This window comes from Cariama cristata, unplaced genomic scaffold, assembly GCF_000690535.1.
Source record: "Cariama cristata isolate BGI_N322 unplaced genomic scaffold, ASM69053v1 scaffold38978, whole genome shotgun sequence".
In the NCBI taxonomy this organism is placed as follows: domain Eukaryota; kingdom Metazoa; phylum Chordata; class Aves; order Cariamiformes; family Cariamidae; genus Cariama; species Cariama cristata.
The window spans coordinates 1-24,378 of NW_009630183.1; the positions used below are offsets into that span (position 1 = coordinate 1).

The 24,378-nt window shown below is 40.5% G+C and overlaps 1 protein-coding gene across 1 annotated transcript in view; it reads left to right on the forward strand.

Annotated features, from left to right (window-relative positions):
- Positions 1-1,639: 1,639 nt before the first annotated feature.
- The window catches only part of LOC104165714 (ribosomal protein S6 kinase delta-1-like), a gene marked incomplete at both ends in the record, with an annotated part of 38,008 nt that continues 15,269 nt past the window's right edge, over positions 1,640-24,378 (forward strand). The window contains 3 exons of the mRNA XM_009705421.1: positions 1,640-1,699; positions 2,522-2,884; positions 17,906-18,024. Of these exons, the coding sequence (XP_009703723.1) occupies positions 1,640-1,699; positions 2,522-2,884; positions 17,906-18,024 (542 nt within the window). The remainder of the gene's footprint in view (positions 1,700-2,521; positions 2,885-17,905; positions 18,025-24,378) is intronic.

Here is a 24,378-nt window from a genome sequence, read left to right on the forward strand (position 1 = left end):
CATGTTCACATTGTCTTCCCAGAAATAAACATATGCAGTTCAGACTCTTCCTACCCCTCAGGCTGACTGGAAGCCCCATGACTGTGGTTGGGTGGTGCCAGACCTAGGCTCTAAACCTGACCTTAAGCAAAGCTTATTAGCTCAGGCTCTGTGCCACGCTCGCTGTGTTCATACAGCTTCTGGTCAAGTTGGCTGCAAGAGAAGAGCAAACGTGGTTTTGTTTGGACTGTAGGGAGTGGAGCTTGGGTCTGTCTGAAATCTGCTGTGTGGATGTGCTCTAATTCATCTAGCCTGGGTGGCCAGCACAGCCTTAACACAAACCCCCAGCTTTTCCGTTCATTCTCTCTGTCTGCACCCTTTGTCCATCAGTCAGCTCTGCTTCCACCTCTACATTCCCCAGCTAGAAATTTCTCTTCATTGAGCAAAATGTTATTTCATAAGTTCTTGGTCCTCCACACCCAAACTTGACATTGCTGTTCCTAAATTGGGCAGGTGGATGGCCCATTGTTAATATGCTAATTAATGAATCTTCTGTGTTCCTCCAGCTGTTCTGTTGTGAGGTTGCCTTCTTTCTTGCAGGACTTGGGGCTACACAGGCAGTTTTCTTCTCTGCATGGACACTTTGCTTTATGTCCCTCCTATGAAAAGATCAGGAGCATTGTCTTCTGCACCCTGGCCACTCCTCTCAAGTAGTCTTGTGTCACTAAGTATCACTGTCCCTTGCTTTTCAGACAAAAAGTGGCTAGTAATCTGTTCTCCTTCATGTCTTTTTCCTCTCGCTCATGTTAAAGGAACTGCTGGCTTTTAGAAAAGCAATATTTCTACAGTGACTTCTTATTCCTTTTCCATAAATTGTAAACTACCTTTAACTCTAGAGCTGCAAAATCAAAAAGAAAGTTTGAGTTAGTTGCCTTTGAGTCAGCTCCTGGCTACTGCCACATACTTTTTGAAGATAAGTCAGAACGCTTCACCAGATAACGTGGATAAACTCTTGACTCTAATACAGAAGAAAACAGGCACCAGTTTTTGCTCAGAATTTACTTTCTCTGTGTGTACAAACAGCTAAATGTCTTGACCTTGTTGCCTGTTTTATTGCCTCAGTGGGTACGTGTGCCAAGGTGATAAAACAAACTGCTACTTGATATCCAGGTGGCACTGCCAAATTTGTGGCTTGTTCCATATGTCTCATGCAGGGTGCTATTCTGGAATGACATTTTTGAGACTGAAAGCTGGCTTTTTTTTTTTTGGTGTGTAGGTCCCAGCTTTGAAGGCTCTCCTGTTTTAAGTCTCCTTAGCTATAAATCATCAGAGCAGTGAGAGATAGGGATTAAAGTGCTGCTGCTATTGAAATTAGGTGAGTTGGAGTGCCGAAGTTTGAACTGGCTCCCCCTAAGCAAGCACCTGTGTTTTGTTTTTTAACCTTGGAGGCAATGAGAAATGGCAAATCTAATACCACTGTCACAATTTTAATGGTGTGTTACCAAATGGATATCGCTGATAGCCAGTCAAAGAGCAGTTTCGTATTATGTACTTTTCACCTGTACTAGGGTCATGCCCTTTCATTTTGATGGCAAGTGAACATCTAATCTGTTGTACGAAAGGATGTCAGAAACATTTTTGTCATTCTTGTCCTTTTCAGTTCGAAAGGATTTAAGTGGGCTTGATGATGTGACACTTACGAGCCAATCAGAATGTGGAGGTGAGTTCTAGAAGTTGTTTCCATTACATTTGTGGAATTTAAATTATTAGAAAGTCATAATTTATGATGGAATGCTTTTTGTGGATGATCCTTACAGAATGAAATGGTGTATGTGTAAAATATCTTTGTTACCATTTATTTCCATATAACCCTGCTAAGTAGCTGTGGCTTAGTTACTGAAGGTCAGCTTGCAGTAAGTATATATACTTTTAGCTTATGGCAAATGTAAAAAAAAATAATGTGTTAGTTCAAATTTCAGTGAAAGACGTGTGAGCTGATTAATTTTACCACGTTAGCAATGAAAGAAGACTGTACATGGTAGATGTGAGTTAGAGTGCTGCGTGATGCATAAGCTGACAGTAACTCTGTGTTAATTCAAACTCCTAATTTACTGCTTTTTGGGATGCTTCATCTTAATGATTTGAAACAGTATGTCGGGATTTCTTGCAGCAGTAATTTGGCTCCTGCTGGTTGACTTTTCTAATAGCACTCACACAGAAAGGGTTAGTTTTGTAATTTCCTGGAGCCCAACAGTGAGCAGACTTTGAAAGTTTAGATGTTGGTCTCTTCATTCCCAATATTAAAATGAAGACCAGTTGCTCTGTGGAGTTTGTAGCTCATTTTAAAAACCATACTTCTATAGGTACCAAAAAATAAATTTTAAGACAACTTTACGTGCAGGGAATTTCTGTACACAAAGTTGCAGGAAGCTGCATATGTGAGAAGAAAGCTAAAATCTTTGGATAGGATAAAGAATTTTGGAGGTTCCTAAGGTATATGAGAAATCTGGAGTAATGGATGTCTTTCTGACTGTGCTTTCAGGCTTCTCCAGTGACAGTGACCTGATCTCTCTGACAGTCGATGTAGACTCTCTTGCTGAGTTAGATGATGGAATGGCATCCAACCAAAGTTCTCCCAGTAGAGCTGTTGGCCTTTGCCTTACTTCTGAACCTCCAGTACAAAGCACACTGGCACCTCAGCAGGAGTGGAGCAAACCTGAAGGAGAGAGGGAAAGCTATAGTTTGTTTACTGGAAGCCTAAAACCCAAGCCTGGCAAACAAGATTACTTGGAGAAAGCGGGCGAGTGGATAAAACTGGCCTTGAAGAAGGAGGAGGAAGAAGATTATGAAACTGCCTTCAGCTTTTATAGAAAGGGAGTTGATCTGCTCCTGGAAGGTGTTCAAGGTATGGATCTCCCATTATGTTTGCCTTACCTTTGGTTATGTGTATTTGTTTATGGTGTTTCCTTAGTTAACATCAGCTTGCTGTGTTGCAAAGAGGTGATATGAAATGCTGAATGATGTGTGCCTGGCTTTCATGTGCTTGATAGCTGCTGTGCATATGAGACAGAGAGAGATCTTTCTCTTTTAGACTGAATGATAATTTAAGGTCTCATCTTCCAAGTGCCGAATATCTTCTGCTTTAAAATTGCAGCACAACCTTCGACTTGCAGGTAAGTAGAAAAGTACTCCACTTTTGCCTCTTTCCTTTTTATTACCTAGGCATTAATTAATATGTGGCACTTGCAGCACTGTTGAAACATTATTTAATTTACATGGTTAAGTGAGGATTAATTATCCCCATTTTACGCATGGGGAGAAGCAGACTCAGGTTAACTTCCCAGTCACAACAGGATTAGAACTATTCTTGGCTCACAGCCTCTTGCTTCTTCCACTAAATTGTTGTCCTTTTCTAGCTAAAGCATGCATACAAAGTTAGATGCCTGTACTGCTAGAGGAGAGCAGGATTATTTTTTTTAAAAGATTTTCTTGTGTTAATATATGTCTGCAAAAGCTGTTGTTAACTGACCAGATGCAGCTACGTGCAGATGTCTGCAGAGTTTCCTTGTACCTTGTCAGTCAGGGAACGATTTTTTTCCCCTTCCATCTCTAGCTCTTGAGAATCTGGAATGATAACCTCATATATTTGCATTTTGTCCAACAATGGCTTAAAACTATAAAGCACAGGAAAAGATTTGTTCTTTCCTGGAGTGAATTCAGGGTCTGTGCATTGTGCTTCTGTCCCACACAGATCAAATGAGTAAGATTAGAATGTGGCTTTGTTTGATGGTATACAGCACAGATGCATTATGCTGCTCCAGATCTGAACTTAAATGCTAATGTACCAAAGCATGCAGAAGCCTTTGCCGCATCTCAGTATGATGCACAGCAGTGGTCCAGACCCTCTGAACAGTTCTAGGAATGGAAGTTACCTGCTGAGCTGCTTTAATGGGGCCTAGCAAAAAATAATGGCTAGGTTACTGATGAAAACTAGAGGTGTGGGCCAAGATACGTGCATAGACTTTGCTTAAAGGGTCTTACACTTTTTGGCAACAGTAGATCCACCTCTTTCTTTTCAAGTCCCAGGGATGTCAGTAGGGTTGCTGCTTTGCTGCTTGTTGTGGTGTTTCAATAGCATCCTATCTTTCCTTGCCTGTGTTGTCAAAATGCTTTTCATTCTTAATGTTGAATGCGCTGGCAGTCCTTCTGTTGGACAGCCCAGCTATTTTTGATTTGCTTATACACTTCTTCATAGACATGTGTGCCATTCAGTTACGGTCTTCTGAAGAATATCCTGGGTTTTGTCATAACCACTTCTGTCTTCTCGCCATGATGCAAGGCTGCCATGGTGCAGTTTTAAACTGACAGTTCAAGTTTCAGCTTCAAGAAGCTTTTTTTTTTATTGAACAGTTTCAAACTGTTAGGGCATGAACACAAGTCAGGCTATCACACATCAGCTGAACTGTGATAACTATGCATGCATACTTGAGTTGTGGTAGTGGTTAAACGTGTTGGTTTTGAATCCATGCCAGTCCTTATGGTAATATGTTTATCTTGAAGTTGTGAAAGGCTTTTCTTGCATGTGTTGTAGGTGACTTGCTCAACTGATGCATACTAACTTGTTAAACTAGAGTGGGTTAAGCTTTTTACTTACATTTGCTAACATTTCCTCCAAGGACCTTTGCTTCTCTGCTGTTGACTAGCTACTCATCCAGCTACCTCAGACAACTGCAAATCCTTTTCTCTCACCCACTGGTATCTATGCTTTTCAAACAAGGAAAAAATTCAAAGAGTCTTAGAAAAGTGTGATATTCTGCCCTGTTTCCTTGATGCCACTCAAATAGTGCAGTGGGTGTTATTAATAAATTTATAGTGGTGGTACCTCCATGTGTGGGGGGAAGTGTTCCTGATGGGTGAAGAGATGTGTAGCCAGCACTTGCAACTACTTCTGTGCAGTCCCTGATGTTGCATCTGTACAGCACAGGAGAAGGAATAATGGGAACAAGTTGCTTTTTAACTGGCATCCTATCCCTTGGGAACATAAATGTACACAGGCTAGTTCCTACTAGTCAGCTCTTCTTTCTCATTTCTCTGTGTTAACCCTTCATGACTGCGAAGGTGGAAAGCAAATGAATGTTCATTGTCTGCTGGGCACTTAGACTAGATTTGGGTAGACCGAGCTCATTTTGTGTCCCATTCTCTTTGGAGCTTCTGCAAGCTGGCAGGGACACTGATGCCCTCTTTATAATGACAGGGCTGATTCAAATGCCTTCCTAAAAATATATGCTTTCTCAGGATCTATGAGGAAAAAAAAATGCAAAAAACCCAACAAAACCCTGTGAATAACTATCTCTATCACACTTTTTAATCTAGCTACTTTGTGAAAGCGGTATGTTTAGCATTGACACGTGAATAGTCAATGTACATTGCAATAAAAAACCTCAACCCCTTAACCTAATCACTTCAGCTATTTAAACACCCCTGGTTATGTATTTCACATGGATAATAGTGTGCTCCTTTCAAAGATAAGGATGGTGCAATTATTACAAAATGCCTCTGGTCTTCTGCCATTGATTATTTTCAGCCTATTTTGTCTAAATAAACCTTTGTAATATCTGAAAGTGAAACACAGCGCTCGTATACTTACACACATATAAAGGGACGTTGCCTTTCACAGTACAGCCATTGCAGAATGTGTGGCCCCTCTAGAATGGACTGGCTTTTGCATGTGAAATGGTAATACATATTTTTACCACGTGGTGGCACCAAGAAGATACAAATTGACACTAAAAATTGGACGAGGGAAATGTAACCAGTGTACCAGGGGAGAAAAGGAACATCATCTGTCCTCTGTGTTTGAAACTTCTCTTGGAATTCACTCAGAAATATAATGTCTCTGAGTTGGGTAGATGCATCCGAAAGATAAGGGTCTCTGTTGCCAACTGCTCTTTTAGGCTTGGTACAAGATCTACTTACTACTTAGGGCTGCCTTGTCAAAATCATGTATAAGTTTATTACTGCAAGTTTATAGACTCGTGTTGTTTAGTTTGAAGTAGCTGTCTTCCATAAAGGCAGTCAGAGCACACTTGAGTCTCTTACGTTCCTGATGACTTTCCAGCTCTCTGAGCTGATGGCACTTGTGCTAGACGAGGCAGGTGTTGCATATGCTTGTTACACCAAGGAAATGTCCATCTTGACTTCATTTTCAGCTGTGTGTGCATGCTCTCAGAAGTATAGTGGGGTTAATTATACTGTGCAAGGTGCATATGTATTTTCCTTTGCTAGTCTTTTGTAGAGTTTTAGTACTAAATCTTTTAACGTCCTATTCATAGTCCTGCCAAAAGGCCTAATATGCATGTCACTTGGGGAATGAACGCTGCCTGTGCTCCAAGAGGCCTGTTTATACCTTGGACTCTGGGCATCTGCTCTTTATACATCTTGGGCCTATTTCTGCTCTGTACATGCATTTAATATTAAATGTGTTTGTTAGTGGGAAGGACAACAAATTCTTGGACTGGCAGGAGAGCCCTTGAACTGCCAGTGAACTACCTGTACCTCTTGTACTACCCCGTTTCATTTAGACCGGAGTTCCCTCGGGTGCAGTGAGAGAGAATAGCTGCCATCATTTCTGTTCTCCTCTGAATACATACGGATTCTGCTGCCCCTCTTGTGTTTTCTGGGCATTGCTGTGTGCAGGTTTTTGGAGCTTTTGGAAGACAGGCCTGCAAGGGATGTGTAGGATGGTTAAATAATTCTCCAGGAGATGAAACATTCTGGAATTAAAATCTGCTGCCTTTTTAAGCATACTAACTGATAGAAACTTTGGCTCACAATTATAGCTGTTTCTTTGTTTTGTTAGCATGTCAGAGCACTTTGAGGTCAATGCATTGCTTCAGGCCTCGTGATGGAAAAAATGCACTAATCAATAGCAAGCCACCAACTTCTAGGCTGGAAGTTAGCTGTGTTTTATGCGAAGTAGTGCTTTTCCTGACTTTGGTGTAGGGCATAATTTATGTTAGGAAAAAATAGATCAGGAGGGTGAAATTATGGAAAGAGTTTTTTTTTTGTAATAGAGGAGGGAGTCCTGTTTGTATAAACTGCTCCTCTTTTTCCAACTCCAACCATTCTGAAGTTATATCCATTATGAGTCTGGGCAGTCTGAGCTGCGTGATAAGCACAGAGTTAACACTATTGCTCATTGCTGTGTTTCAGTAACTTCAGGCACATGATGAAGCAAGAATGCTTCACAGTACGGTCAGTCTAAGTTGTGTAGAAAAGTACAGGATCTGTTCCATGTGATTTAAAAAGCGAATGTGTTCATTGCTGACGTGTTAAATACAAGGAACCATGTTACGCATAAACGTTTGAAGGGAGATGATCCATTCACTCTGTCAGATTTGGGGTGTTTGTTTTCGTATGTGTAGCAGCTGTGGCTGGGCACAATGAATATTTATTTGTTTTAGGGTACTGGTTCAACTAAGCAGCATGGACCTTGTTTCATGAAATATGTGGTGCCTCTTAAGTCACAGCAGCCACAAGCTGTTTTTCAGGTATCTGTGTGTTGTGTTAGGTATCCACAACTTCTAGATAAGCTGATGGTGTATTTGAAAGCAGGCTGCGGATGTCAGTTTTGCACTGCTCCATGCTGTTTTAATGTTTATCCAGTAAACAAAACCGGAACAAAAATTACACAAATTACTGGAACCTTGCTAAAATGACTTTGACTTTTAACCCAGAAATGCGTATACAATAAAATGCTGGGAATACTTTGGAGAACTAGATGATATCTTTGGAAATACTGAAAACAAACCAACTTGTGTCTAATTACTGGGATTATGATGGGCTATGATTTGAACTTGTGATGGAGCCAGGGATGCGAACAGGAGCATGCTTGACAGAATGCCAAGAAGACAGTACTTTGTGAAAAGGGGAACAGCCATGGCTGTTCCACAAATGCATTTCTGGCTTCCAGAGTGAGAAGCACCTTTGCTTGTTTGTTGAATGGCACTTATGAAGACAACTTCTGTTACAACACAGTAGCTATTTTAAATTCCTTTTGGTTAAGTCCTCTGAGTAGTGTTTCTCATTGAGAGTAATGATCTCTTAGGCAGTTTCTGAGCTACCCAGCAGCTGTGCCTGGTTGGAGCAATGTCTTTGAGGAAACAACAGACCTGTTTACTGAGAAGATGCACTGGGGTGTGAGCTGATGTCTGCAGGGAAACCCTTAGAGTTATGCTGAGCCCCACATGGAAGGGATAATGGCAGGGTGACTGGCAGAAGTGTAGTTCTCCCTGACCTGATTTCAGACCTCTGTGCTCCTATGGTGTATCATCGCTCACCTTATTCACTGTTGTAGCTTTATGCTTCGCCTGAGGCTGGAACGAGTCAAGACAAAAACTTCCTGACCTGGTTCCTTCCAAAGGAGCTGAAAACCATCTCTGCTGCTATTGGACTGTGAGGATGCTGTAGGACCATTTGGGTTGGGCTTTCTAAGCAACCATACAAAGTGCTCCCTCTCTCCTAGTGCTTTGTACAACCTTGAAATCACAGCTGCTGTTAGGTTAGATGTTTGTGAGAGGACTTGTCTGTTGACAAGTAGCTGGATTAAGAAGGGATGTTGGAAATACTGTGGTTTGCATAAAAAAAACCCCAAGCTCATCTAATGCCATTGTGCTGCCAGTGATGCTGAAACCCATGCTAGTGTGGGCTATGAGCTGTTCGTAACTAAAATGTGTTGGCTTCCAAGCCCATTGCAGACCATACAGAGCTTCAGAGCAGATTAGTGTTATAGGATCCATCACTGTGCAGTAGATACTGGATGGATCACCCTGAGTGATGTCATTCCATATGCAAAAGTACTGGGTTTAGACACTTCATTGTGACAAAGCAGTGAAATACAGCATGTGCCAATAAAGTATGGTAAAGCTGGTTAAGGTATAAATACAGCCAGATTCAGCTATGTAAAGGAATACTTAAGGCAAAGTTCCACTTAAACTGCAAGACTTCTCTGCACGAAGAGGCTGATACTTAGTGTGCACAGCTTAGAGCCTTACAATACGTGTAAAGGTGAATTGTAGCAATTCCTGTAAGCCAATGTGTAGGGCATAATGCAGAGATGACTCTGAATGTGGTTGCTTAGCATGTGGCTGTTAACGAGTAAATATGTGACGAGATGGACCTTAAAAATCTATTCTTTCCTCCCTCTTCTGGGGCACACAGCTAGCTGCATTGGCTTGGTGTTGATCTGACCTTTCCAAGATTTCTGAGTCTGTCCTCATAGCAGCTCCTTGCCAGGTTGCTGCTTGTGCCCAGTCTCTCTTGACAGACATCTCTTCCTGCATGCACAGCCTTTTATCTCAGCTGTTGTTAGCCAGCACTTAGCTGCAGCTAAGTGCATTAATCTTTTTTTTGACTGTTGCTATGTGGGGTTTCTACCTCCCATCTCAAGGCCTAGTGGGGTTGCCACACTTCTTCCAGCATACAGTGTAGACAGATAGACTGATCTAGGCTACAGTGCTGCTTCTGTCTTTAGGTGAGAAAACTGAAGACTCTGGCTGCAGAATTAAATGCCTCAGGCAGTGTAGGTGAATTGAAGCAAATTGCTAGCTGCAACAAAAAAATTGCATAGATATGTTTAAGGGCATGATGCTGCAGGGTAATCAGTGCTTTGATGTCACCCCCCCACGCCCAGTTCTTGTATATATAGCTTCTCTCTTGTCACATCCTCCTTTTCTTTTTTCCTGTCCTCTTTCTGTCTGTTCCAGTATCTTAAAATAGCCTCTGTAGCTTCAGAGCTGTGTAGAAGGACTAGTACAGGTTTGGTCTCTACCGGACTTGCTGCTGGCTCTTCTGTTTTAGAGAATATAGTGACTGCTCATGGAAAGATACCATTTCCCAGAGTACTATATAAAAGCACATATGAATTGTATTTAATACATAGATATGAGTACTATTAGACTGTCAGGACTGATGAATCTCATAATTGCTTCTTCATCTGTCTTTTTTTCTTTTTTTTTTTTTTCTTTCTGCAATACTTTACACTTCAAACTGCATTAACTTGTTCTTACTTGAAGGGGAATGTGTCTGTGTGCCTGGGTTCCCTCTGCTCTGAAATAAGGAATGTTTGTGATTGCTATTTCTAATTTGAACTTGCCCTTTTTTTAAGAAGGAAGAGTGCAGAGAACTTAGAAAATCTTTTCCTCTCTTCTGTGATGGTGGCTCGGTTAATTTCTTTCCTTGCTCTGACTGTCAATGCTCTCCTCCTGTTCCTGTGGTGCTTGTGTTGGAGGACTTGCTGCTGCTGTCACCATTTTGTTTCTTCATCTGTGCTAAGATGCCACTGCTTGTCCTGTCTTGCAACCTCACAGGGCTGTTTTTTTCTTTTCCCCTTATTCTTATGCAGTTTTACAGGAAAGTGTTCAAGAATATTTCTCACATTGTGAAGTCTTACTTTGGTGAATGACCTTGCAGTTGAAGACTACAAGTTTTAGTAGATGGATGGGAAGTTAAGCTTTTCCTCCCTGAAATGGTGTGTACTGTGTGACCATTTGCTTTAGTTTTTTCTAGATAGTCACACATGCACATGAAAAGCTGCTACCACCACCTTGTGGATTTAACATGAGAGTTTCTCTATAAACAGATGTTTGTTGATTAATGTTTCTGCAAAGTTATGTTTCTTATTATCTTGAGTGGTACTGACTCCTGGTCACTCAAAAACATTTCACCCACAGCATTCTTCTATGTAATCTTAACTTTGGCACACATGCCAACATTTTATTTTTCCAGAGAGGTATTTACCTAGGCATTTACACCACTGGTGTGCAACCTTAGGTTTTCCACAGGATGCAGAATTGGTAACTTCACAGGAAGCATAGATCTGTAAGCGTCTCAAGCAACTTGCAATGAAGATGATCTATAAAATATATGCACAATAGTTATGAGCACACTGGAAAGTTGGATGAAGAATTCTTAGGTGTTCAGTCACTGTCACGCATTTGTGCTTCAGCATGAGAGGTTTAACTTTTAAGTGGCTTTTCTTCTTGGTTGCTAGAGCACAGTACTGTCTTGAATCTTCAAAAAGCAAGAAAGTATGCTTCTGATAAATGTGGTGCATCTTAATGTATTTTGACTGTCTCAAATGTTAAAAAAACAAAACAAAAACCCAATACTTCAAACTGTTTTACCATAATGGGCTTAACCTTGGTCTTGTTTTTTAATGTTTACAGTTTGGTTTTTTTTTCAGCTGCAGAATTTGTCCACCACCTCAAAGGAACTCATTGTTAGTATAATATATAGCATACTGGAGACGATGCCTAGTGGAGTTATTTCACAATTCTGAACTGCCACCTGCTGCTAAAATCTATAGCATCTTTCCTTGACGCTGAAGTGTCCATCTACCCCAGCACCTGCTACATTTCTCTTAAGTAATTGTTTGAAAATTAAAGGTTACCCATTCTCCTGTGAAAGTTGGTGGAGATTTGTTCCAAAATCAGCAGCTCTTCCCCTTCCTGAAATAAATTTCGGGGTTATAAAACTGTGTCCAAAGCGGTCACAAACCTGTGCTGGATTATAAGTCGCATTGTCACTTATGGTGTGCCTGAGCTTTTGTTTGGCTAATATGGACAAAGGAGTCTGCTTCACATGATGTAAGAAGTGTTTGCCCTAAGAAGAACAGAGGTCCTCTTGAACCAATTAGGCAAAAATAACAGCTGGGCTACCCACTAATAAGGAAGGTGCTGCTAAACCTCTTTTCATTGTGAGAAGAAATAAATCTTTTAAGGCTTACTCCCTTGCATTTTTATAGAGAGCAATTCTTTGAAAAATTCAGCAATCCAGCTGGGTGATATGTGCAGGAAGACTGTGAAGAAGATAAAGAAACTTTTAAAAATAAAAAATGGTATTATAGCTGTTAGATTTGGCAATTATAAATGTCTCATTGAAGATTTCAGTATTTAGAGAAAGTTTTACTGTTTAAATTGTTAAGAACATGGAGTTTGGGGTTAGCACAACAGGCAGTCTCCCGCAAGTTCCTTGTAGCCTGTTCTGCAAGAGGACATTCCTTCATGGAGCAAATCTCTTCTGATATCTTCTTTAAATAAAGGCAGCCCAAGTATATTTTTAGTAAGTCTGAGAGAAAAGCAGGAAGATTTGGAATATGGAGGTTACAGAGGATTGGGACAGGTAATGCTAACTTTTTAGTATTACCTTGTCTGTGGGAAATATCCACATCCTAGTCAAGCAGCTACTTAGGTAGGGAGTGCACTAACGTTGTCCTGAGAGATTGGCTCGTCCTGAGGAAAATCTCTGATCCCCGGTGGTGGATGATTTGGAGGTGGTCAGACACGAAGGAAGGAAGGAATGTCTAGAATTCGTGGGTGGGTACTGTATACTGTGATTTACTGAATATGGGATATTGTATGAGTTAGTGGCAAATGTTGACTAGAGCTATCTTTGTTACCATCCAGTGAGATACACATCTTCCACGGGACTTCATCCTCTGTCCGTGGAGGAGAATAGTTAAGGACCAGAGCAAGTTTGACAGCACTTCTATCCATCTGAGATGTGTTCTGTTAGTAGTACCCCAGATTACGTGGGGGAAAAGGACAGATTTTTTTTTTTTCCACGGTCCTTATTGCCCAGGTTTTGTTTGAGTTTATTGGATATGGCCCCCTTTCAATAGCTTTTTGCTATTAATGTCTGAACATAAGTCATTTTCCTATACGACAGAATTACAGAAGATTTGATGCCTGAATAAACAGTTAACTGAGCTGAACCCTTAACACTTCAACGTTGAGTTAGCTAATTTCTCCAGGGTATGTACTCTTCTGAGGTGCTGTGAGGTGTCAGTAGAAGACTCTTCTGAGTAGAAGACAAACAAAAATATTGCTAGTTTCGTAGATGTTACTGCTATGTACATACTCTGTGGAAATGCTGCTTCTCTGTATTTTTTATTCAAATCAGTGGACTGTGGGAAAACAAGCAGGCAAGTCACAGATGAACTCAATGGCACAATTATTCTGATATTTGTGGTTTTCCTCTATCAAACCCTCAAGATCATTTGAATGTTGTTAGGAACGTCTGTTTTAGTAAATATATTGTAGCTGAGCCATCCTTAGAAATAAAAATTAAAGAACAAATTTTAAATCATTGGCTGCTGTCCTAATGCCCTGGCTACTGTTACTTTGGTCAGCGGGTGGCCTGGTCAGCCTTTCCAAAGCCAATTTTCATTTTAAGATATTTTTATTTCTTTGAAATAGGCAAAACCTTTGGAAAATGAGGGAGCAGCCTGCTTGTGCTTGTGTAGATGAAGGCTTATATGTGCAACAAAGTAGCTGTAGAGTTTTTATATTCTGTTTGCAGTAATAGTAAACAGAGCATCTAAAATAACCACTTGCACATTGCAACAAACACATCATCATTTGCTTAAAAAGAGTTATAATTACAGTTGACGAAGCATGGACACCATAAAAAATGCATTAGTTTGGCTTGACACATTAATTACCTGTTTTTGCAGATGTTTTTATATATTGTTGTGTGAACAGTTTACAAAATAATTACGGGAAAGTCATATGGAAAATAAACTAAGTGGGTGGTTTCTCGCCTTTATATTTTCATTCATGTGAATCTGTGTGAGGCACAGCTGCTCCGTAGCAAATGCAGAGGGAGAGAGACAGGGAATCTTGAGGGGGTTTTATTCTAAGGTCTCTATGATCAGCCTTGCTACACTTTTATATCTTGCTTTAGCAGTGTAGTTTTTAAATGTGTAAAATGACATTGCTGATTTAATCCCAGTGATCAGGAGGGGGGAGAAGCTTTGATCCTGATCAGATGAAACGTGTATCTTCTAGTATCTAGGAAAATAAATGAAAAATCAATATTATTTTAAGCAGGATGATCTTTTATGAGCAGTTGTAAAGATTCATCAAAGGCTTTGACACAGTTTAAACATTTCCTGTTTGCTGCCATTTAAAGAAAAATGCCTTTCAAGTTTAAATTGTAATTAGAACGCGATACCTCTTTAGATTATTGTGAGCTAGCCACAGAATGGAATTAGGAGCTCAATATGCTCACACACTGTTTAAATCAGAAGTTCTTAACTAGGAATAAATTAAGTTGATTCTTTTGAGAGTACACATTTTGCGTAACTAAAAACACTATCCCATAGCAAAATGTAATATTGCAATTAAAAAAAAAATGCATGAAGTCTGCATCACAGCTTTAATACCTGTCGAAAATGAGGATTTGTTCTTGTACTGTGTTTTAGTGATTTATTCGGTTTTAAGTGAAGAGTTCTATGACCTGAAATTTGACATAAACGCTAAAGATTATTTTTAGTTCAATGGGGTCTTTATTGTTACTCATGACCCTGTGTTTAAGGCTTTCTAAGTAACATTTATGTATTTATTTTAAAAATTCATATCCTGTATTTACAGATTTTTGTGAGATACTGGCTGTTTAAATGGGAGTTTGTTGGAGTGTAGCTTTTTACATTTTCTTGGTTAAACTAATATAAAGAATAAAAAGCCAAAATCCTACTTCCATAAATCCAGTTCTCAAACATCTACCTGTTAAAGTATTCAGAGACTGAACTGTTAATGATCTTCTTCACAAATAAGATGCAAGAACTTGTTGAGTAAATGTTGTTTTGTGAATCCACATCTTTTATGGCTGAATATTTTAATGAGTGAACAGTTTGCAAATGTTATTTAAGAAATTACTCAGGAAGGAAAAGTAGAAGGAAAACTGAAATTAATGTCTTGTGAAAGTAGGGAGAACAAAGACAGCTCTAAGGGGACATCCTAGCTTGTTTGCGTTAATTACTGTAGAATTACTGAAGCGTTGAAAAAAGGCAATAAACATCCAAACTAAATACACATAACTAACAATTAAGCAGTAAGCTTGACTTTTATGATAGCCTTAGACACTAAGCTAGCAGTTTTCTACCAGTCTGCTTGAAGAAAATGCTGGCTGAAGAGTTTATTGTTGCTGTGCAGGTGACTTGTTTTCCCTGAGCGACTGCTGCTTCGTGTGTCTAAGAGAATGGGGGTGATCACCAGTAGATCGGCACAAGAAAGTTTTATGGTGCTGTAAGATTAAGTGTAGAGATGAAAGCAAGAGTATTAGTCATGTTTTAAGAAATTACAACACACACTTATAAAATACTGTGTCTCTTCTGATAAAGCCAAATCCAAGTTCAAACGATTGAGTGGTGGTATTGTATGTGTGGGGTGTGGTGTGTGGGTTTGTTTTTTTTTTAAAAAATCCTGGATGGGAATAAGACTGGCAGTTCCATTTAAGGAAATTTCACCAGGAGGGTCTCACCAAGTAGAGGCTGATACTAGAGGTACTGGATCTGGTACAAAGTCCCCTCTGTCTTTAGAATGAGACAAACTACTGAGAAATTGGTACCTATCCATAATATTGTATGCTGAAAGAGCACTGAATTTCTGACTGCCTAGTGTCTTCCCAAACCAAGTGTAGGCAAAGGTTATTGCAGAGCACCTCCAAGGAGGTGACAATCACTTTTCACTCCTGCTGTGAGGTGGATAAGAAGATTTACAATAGATCACTTACAGCAGAGCTTGGAGTAGATCATAAGTCTCTTCCACTTATTCTTGATGGAGTTTGTGTGATGGTTCTGTGTATTTAGGTAGTTTGTAGACATGATATGAAAGGGAAGGGCAGTCTAAGGATTGTTTAAAGCAAGAGCAATGATTCATTTTCTGTTGTATGGGTCAGGGGGAAAGCTGCGTTGCTGAGAGCCTACAGCACTCTCGATGAACTTTCTGAAGAGACCTCATACATTGTTCTCTGCCATCGAGAAAGTGTTTTGGGAAAGTTGAACCGTTGGACAACCTGTTCCTTTTCCTTTATTAAGGAACCGGTGTTGAAGCTAGCCAGATCTGGCTGACCGAAGGATCAGAGTGATTCTTCCCACCCTGAGCTGCTGGAGAGACATGGCTGCAGCTTACCTCTTCTTTGGGTCCTACCAGTAGAGAAGTCAAGTGCAAATTTCTGAGAGGGGCTTGCATGTGTGCATGCACACTCTTTATGGACATGGTTGACCACAAAGAGATTGACACTGGCAGAAGGATATTGCCTTTACAAACACCTACATAACCACAGGCAGTGTGAACAGCTCAACCTCTTTTCAGCTATTGCTGGTCAGGGAAAGACCTGCTGTTTGGGTCTATCAGGTAGCTGGCCCCAAGGTCCATGGTCCAGTTCTCGGACATTTTGTCTGTCTTGCCTACTTATCTGGCTTGAAGTTTGTTGGCCTATCTTATGCACAGAGAATAATGAGCACACTAATGCAGAAAATAGTAAGGAACAGAGTTTCATAAGAAGATTGGACAGACATTGGTGGTCAGGTACGGGGTTCAGTCAGACAAGCATATTGACCAGCAGCCTGCTTATACACAATCGATCGATGAAATTCTCGCCCCTGTTTTCTCATGCTTGTGCCCCATCTCCACCTTAAGCGCTCCCTTTCCTCACCTTTAATCCTGCTCTTAAACATCTCACAATGTGTTACACATTGCTACAATCCCCCCATAAAAACCTTCCACAATAAGTTTTGCATGCAAGCATTTACAGAGTAAGTTCTCTCTCAGACATCCCATAATAAGTTTGCTCTTTTTTATGAGACTTGTTCTTGATAACCCACAATAGTCCTGTTTTTTTTTCTTATCAGTTACCAAGTTTCTGGTTGAACTTCTTCAAGGTTATGCTCAGAGGTTCCTTTCATGGCCCATTGATCAGTGTCTTATGAGTTCTAGTCTTCATTATTGTTTCTGTTATCTGCTGTTGGTTAGGGTTTGTGTATTTGCGTGTTTAATTTATTACTTCTCCTGTTCCTTGACTTGTCTTTCATGTTGAGTAGCTGTTAGGCAGGTATCCTTGCAGTTTCTTGCCCTGTTTTAGCATTGCTTTGTGAGAGGTGCTGCCTTGCGCCTGTCAGTGCAGAAGCCCATCACAGCCAAGGTTGTGTTTCTGCCAGTCTTGGATGGGCTCAGTTAGGACTGGAAGAGACTTTCAGGGCCGTATGAAGTCTCTGCTATTGTTCAGACTTCTGGGAGGTGTTGTCACTAACTGTCAACTGCAGATTACTCAGCAGAGTAATCTCAATTCTCTGTTATAACAATTGCGGCTCACAGTCTTTTTATCTTTGCTTGGTGGTTGACTGGTTGGGTGTTGTCAACACAAATTGAGTCTATTGTAACAATATAGTGCTCATGATGTGAATGCCTAAAATTAAACCGTAAGTTTGAGAGTGAATACAGAATTTGCGTAGTATCACGGGGTTCTCATCTCTTGCAAGAGTTTGGGTAGATTAGACATAACAAAGTGGTGGTTCAGTCATCTTGGAAGTGAAGTAGTTGGTGCAAGCGCTCCTTTCTTTCTTCCAATGTCATCCCAAGCCAACAGGCAAGGAGCAGCTAGCATCAGAAAGCTGGGGTCAAGAGTTCTTGGTGTCTCTCATGTTGACTTCTGGCTATTAATAGCATTTCTGGCTTTCCTTTATACTTAGGAAAGCCCGTATTAGAAACATGAGTCAAAACCCAAGTTTCTTTATTGTTTGATTGTAAACATCTTATCATGTCTTCCCTAATTGACTTTTTTTGGAGTACAGCATTTGGATAAGTGGTTTGTTTCAGTTCTTACTTATGTTACCATAGGAACATATACCAGATCACAGAAAAATGAGGTGAGACTTTTTATTTATCTTAGTCTACAGCAAGGCTTAAGTTGTTATTTATGTAGAACTCTGAGATCACAGTACTTGCTTCTTATAAGATGTGTATCTGTAGGTTTGATTATGAATAACCCAAAGGAAAGAAAAAAGGTAGAATCAAAGCAGTCATGTGTTTTCATTACTTATTTTTTCTATGGAGAGAGGTAGTAATGTTCTTTTTTCTCTATTGAGGTGAATCAAGTCCGACTCGTCGAGAAGCAGTGAAAAGGAAGACTGCAGAATACCTTATACGTGCTGAAAAAATTTCCAGTCTCTACCATAAATCCTCTGAAGATGCATCTGTTTCTATGGTAGGCTTTAATTTCTTTTTTTCTGAACCAGAATTTGGTATAATTAAATTGTCCTGTCTTTTAGCAAAGCATATTCGAGCGTGAGGTTCAAAAACCGTCTAGAATTTCTCTTTCAGGAGGCCTGAGGAGTATTTTGATCTTACATTTCTGTTGCCATTCTTTTCTGTTTCTCATTGGTTGCGTTTTGTAGCATTATGAAGAGTGCTCGATTTAATTCAGGCCTGTTTTTTCACATGCTTTCCTTCTATTCAGTCGATGATGCAAACATTTTTAATCATACTAGAGAATTTAAACGTAAAGCAAAAAACCACACTAGAATGTTACATTTATTTTTACTTTCCTGTGAGAATATTGCTTAGTCCTGTAGAGAGCGAGAAGGCTGTTGGTTTCTTTAGCCTAGCACATAATGCTGTGTCAGAAGTGAGCCAAACACATGGTGGGGGTGTGTGTGTGAGAGAGATGAATTTCCCACAAAATAAGTACTTAATTGAGCAAAGGTTCTTCCTGATCCTTTCAAATGTCTCTCTTGAATATTCTTGAGTGATCAGCTGCTTCTTGATTTTTTGAGGAGTTTCTGTAGTAATTCCCACCTTTTAAGCAGAAACACCCTTATCTGTACTTGTACAAAAGACAAACAAAGCTTGTTCCAAGATACCCTCAATAAACTTCTACTTTGCCCTTCCCCAAACAGTTCCTTTGGGACTTATCTATTCTTACTTTAGAATTTACTGCAGTCATGCTAAACTGTGTGTGACTGTCGATGACTGCCCTATTGCAGTAAATATAAAAGTTACCAACTTCCTGTCTCTCTACGTTTATATCAAGTGAGGACAAAAGGGGCAGAACATTATTGCTGCTTATTTTGCACAGATCTAAAAATGCTTTGAGGAGACCACTGCTGCAAAAATGGGGAGCCTTATAAAATCTGACTGCCTAATAAGTAAATTAAAAAAGCAAAACCACTGATTTTGGAGCATAGCTTTTTTTTTTTATGTGGAGAATCCACAAGTACAATTTTGAGGATGTTCCAAGTGGGATATATTTTGCGAGGTTTGGAGTCTTGCTGCTGCTATGAATTGTACTTTGAACAATTTAGTATTTTGGACTGATATGAACTCCTACTAGGTAGTCTTTCTTTCCTTCCCCCTGAAAATGGGGAAGAATCTATACTGAATGGAAACCTCAGTGTGTTTGGAAACCAGCAGAACAAGAAAAAAAAACCATGAACAACCTATTTTTGCCTTTTTATAAGTTTAAAAACTAACTGTGGTTGGGAAGGAGGAAGAAATAGGTTGCATTTTTGTGTGTGAACTTGAGAGGTGAAGTATTTCCTCTTATGTGCTGTACTGAATAAGGCACATGCCTTCTTTCAGATCCAAAGGAAAACAGGATTAACTGGGATAAGACAAGAAAAAGAAAAAGTGATGAGAATAGAAAACCATTCTCCTTTTGTGTTGAAACTCAAAATTGTCAAGTTAGGGCAAATCTGACTTTGCACAAGCAAAGTGTTGCACCTGACTTATCCTCCTTTTTACAGAAAAGCCATGTTTCCACTATTGGCTGTGTTTTACCTAAGTCTGCACATGTATTTTAATATCCTTTATTTACTGGTCTTCATAGTGCATAAATTTGACTTTTATCTTAGAGCTTTGGAATTTGCTAGCATCAAGGGCAGATGGTGCTGATGGTTCCTGATGGTTGTGGTGAGGAAGAGCTTGTCTCTGAGTTGATAGCTGAAAGTTAATCCGGAGAAGGACTTCTCTCCCAAAGTTATTGTAAGGGTAGAGGTAGGAACCACTAAGAGTTGGCATGCTCTGTGCTTTGGCTTAGTGTCTTAAGGAAAGTGAGGAATGGGACTGTTCCTGCATGTTGGTTGCTGAGCAGACCTGAATTCTTGCACCTTAGTTACTGCTTATCCTTTTTACTGCCCAAGATAGTTTATATTGGAGTTTGCAAGAATTATTCCACCCCATGCAGACAGCGATAAGTGCACTGACATGACCTGCATCTATATACAGTGTGATTCTTGGGAGATACTAGTGGAAACATGCAGATACTTTGTGTCCTCCTAAAGAAATAGTCTATAGTGTACAAGGTTAGTGTGTATGCTTCCTTGCACTGTCACTTCACACCAGCTTGATATCTCTCTGACTGCCATTTATATGCCATTAGTCATGCTGAGGCAAGGCTGGTCTATTACCACTAGCACCTCCTACTGCTGTAGGTGATGCTGACTGATAACATCTCTTGTTCAAATGCTGGTGCTTGGACAGGATATATATGCCAATGTTTAATAACAATGTACAATACCTTCTTTGCCCACATGGATCTGTAAAGAGGTCTCTCATCAACTCTTCTGTGCTGGAGGGACATTGAAGTCTTTGAGAACAACCACTGCACATGTAGGAAGCCTTTCGCAGAAGCATGGCCAAGTGCTGCACAATTTGAACCATACAACTGAAGTTGGTTTGCAAGAAAATGATGGACAAATACTGCACCCTAGCAGTACCTGTGCCTATATTACAATTGGCAGAGTGTGGTTTTATTATGGGGAGCGTGGTTCAGTGCAGCGAACTTCATGGGCAGTGAGGGTGCTGAGACCATTTTCACCTTGGAGGAAGAAGTCTGACTAGTAAGCAAGCATGGGCATTTAAGGCAAAGTGTTCTTGTTCATGACCTGATGTTACAAGGCAGAACTGCTTTGTCACCCATGTCCGGTGTAGATAGCATTGTGTTTCCTATTGTGCCCTTAGAAGGAACAGCCACAGTGATCAGCATCAAAACTAGGCTCACCTGTCCCTCTTAGACATGATATTTTACTTCTTTCTCATCCACCATGCCAGAGAAATGTCCAGCAAGGGAAGAGATAAGGTTAGGTTCAGTAATTGTCCTGCACCCGTCAGCTTCTCGTATCTCTCAAAGGCTTGTGATGCCAGCCATGTGCTGAGCCATGTGCAGCAGTTTCAAAAGACTATGCCTGCTAAACACACCCAAAGCCACCTGTTTGCCATCTGAACACCATGTGAAGGTAAAGTGTGGTGGCTTTCCTCTGGGTGCCTGGGGCAGAAGGAAGTGAGCCATTCTTCCACTGCTTGAAACGCCAGGCCCTTGCCTCTTTGAAGACCAGATTTCCCTAGAGGCAAAAGCCTGGCATTTCAGAGCTGAAAAGCAAAAATTATCTTTGATGCCATGGAAACCAAACAAAGAACAATAGTAGTTACTTTTCTGGCCTCAACAAATAGCCAACAGTGTAGCCCTCAAGGATAACATCCTTAGCAACCACCTGCTGCTGGCAAGTCTGAGTGGTGAAGAGAAGAGCACAAGAGGAAGTGTTTGGAGAACACTTGGCCCTGTTAAAAAAAGGTTATGGGTAGAGGGCTTAAGGATGGATAGAAGATTTTTTAAGGCTGAAAAAAAGCACAGAGAACTGATGCAACTGTGACTGACCATGAACTGGGAACTCACTTGACAGGGTCTTGTAAACATTGAGAAAAACCTTGCTATGACCCATAGGAGTAGGAGACGCGGAGACAGCTTCTGGATGTCATAAATGGGCATGTAGACCTTCTAGAAAAACAAACTGCAGCAAATGCTGTCCTTCTTTTCCTCCTCTGGCACAGCACGGCAGCCTCAAGGGTCTTCTCGCCGACGAACACTCAAGAATGCTGTGTAACGGCAGCAGCAGGCCACTTTGCAGATTCTTGAGCTGTATTTTCTTCTCTACCCCTTTATAAGTAGCAGCTCTGGGGAGCCATCTCCAAGCGTGAGTAGGTGCTGCAGCAACAGCCTTTGAATCACACCAGACTGACTGTCAGAAAGCTGCAGTCTCACATAACTGTCAGCTGCAAGGCCCAGCACAGCTACGTGTACAGGCTGTGGGTCTGTTTTAACTGTTGGTATTTTTATAATGCATATTTTTTTTTCAATCTTTGAAATTATTTATGATTCTACTTATGCCTAATTTCTTATATTCAGAATTGTTTCTTTTTGCACCATTCTAAAAGCCTTTGTTTTTAAGAAAAAAAAGCAATTCAATAATAAGAGGTACATGCAAGCCTGATGCCCAAACAGGTAAAGCAGTCTTCATTCTTCATGGTTTTCATAAGATGTCTTACTTCTTAAAATTCTGATTAAATGTGCATGAAAATTACATATAGTATAAAGAAAATACACTGCTGTAGTTCTGAGAGATGTAAATTTAACATAAAATAAGAAATTCTGTCTCAAGGCTTCGAAGATCACAAAGTGTGTCCCAGCTTCAGAGAAACAGTCCCCAGTTGGAGTTCAGTGGGGACCTTCTGAAGCACAACATGGCTCTGTCTAGGTCAGATGCATGCAGAGATGCAACCTTATTTTCTCCTGGTGCAGTGTGAGGAAGGGGCCAAGATGTTCTGCCAGACTGGGAGTGCTGGAAGCTCTTTCACACCCATGGTGTGGAGCCTCGCACCTCAGGCCAGCAGTATCTGCTTCAAAACAAGGCATCTCCTTGCTGCAGTTGAGGGTCTGGCCATACTACAGGTAGATAGTTACTGAAGTCATCAGACGCAGACCTCTGAATGGTGAGAGGAGATCGCATTTTGATGTGCAGCTCTGCACTGCTGTTTGTGAAAGTGCTCCTTTTTTATCCTGAGGTTCTGTGGTGACTGCTGTCAAAGGTGGCAGCATCAGCACTAAAATAATTTCCCATCAAATGGTGTTTGTGCCACTGGGCTAGGGATAGTGCTCTTGCCTTAAATGGGGTTAACAGGAGAGCCTCTTTGTCTTGTGTGGCTGGTGGTGTACTTCTCTTTCTCCCGCTGCTCTTGTAACTGCTGGCAGTGATGCCAAAGCTGAGGCAAGAGCTATTGCCATATTTCCTTGTGTAGTTTGCAAAACTAGAGCCCTCTGAAGGCAAGTGGTGGCCACAAGCTGCTAAGTCTTTGCAGAGGCAAGCATCACAATTGACATCATCCTTTTCTACTTGAAATTGGCGCACGTTAGCCAAAAGGTGATGGTGGGAAAGGATGCCAATCCTAAGTCAGATAACTCCAGCTGCGCAGCTCAGAGTGTAGTCAGGAAATAGTTTCAAAACATGTAGGGCCCAGCCACAGGAGAGAAGATCCTGGGATACCTGAGCAGCACGTTGAGCATTTGGAGAGGCTGCTGAATGCCTTCTGAAGGCAGAGGTAGCCTGTCACTTTCTTTAGCATATAAATGCCTTATTTCTAAAGGCACATGAAACTTTTGACTTTTTGTTACCCTCCTGTTTTTTGTGGGTGTTTTGGTTGTTTTTGTTTTTTTGTTCCTCTATTTTTGATGAGAGTGCTGGCTAGATGCTGAGCTTGGATTTTTACTCTATTCAGAGGAGCAGGCGGCTTCATAGAGTGCTTAATTGCTGTAGTTCTGCGAATTGGAAATTTAGAGTTTGCTTCCGGCTTGCTTCACGACAGAATGTGATGCCTCCCCATCATTGGGCTCTACTATTAGAATTTGCAACAGTGAAACCAAAGCACTGTAAAGAGCAAAAAATAACCTGAAACTGATAAAAATGGAGAAGCTACTGGGAGCTGTGGAGATGTGGATGTGATTGTAAATCATTTTAAGGTAAGAAGTGACTGTAGAGTGCATATGTGAAAACAGTGTGTGTACACAGTATTACTGACTGTGCCACCATGAGTGATATTTTAGAGATGGACCCAAAAATATGTACTGTTTGTTCTGGGCTCTTCAGACATGATGGGTGCAGAAATCTGATTCTATAGCACTATTAGACCACTATTAACTTCTGTAGAGATGTGTGAACTTAATTCATGGTTGACATGTTATGCGTAAGAGAAAATTTTAAAAGCTCGAGTGTCGAGGAATGGTTATAAGATGTACTAGCATGCAGACAGAAGTGGAAATCTTTTATAGTAGTCTAGAGGATTTGGAACTACTCTTTCATTACAAGTATTCTTTAGAATGCTTTTGAAATCTTGCCATGAATAAACTCTGTGTTAGCACAACTCTGTTTCAAAGCAAATATTTCGTTATTGCAGAAAAATTGCACGCTTTCAAAATGCAACCCAACAAAAGAACTCCCTCGACCTTCCAACAGCTCGCTAGAATGTGGAACCTAAATTAGGTTTGGAGAAAAAAGTTCACATAGAGTCTTTTTTTTTCTTTTTCATACTAAAGTCTTTAGTGATTTGTAGAATCTGGGCTGTTTTCTCTTAACTGCCGTTGGTACTCTTGCTTGGCAGTGTTTACATGAGAAAACAATTGTAAGACCCAGACAAATAAATGAAGATAAATAATAAACTCTTTTAAACATGGAGCCCAGTAGGTGAACAGAAAAGCAAAGCACACTTTTCTCCATGCATTTTGAACATATAT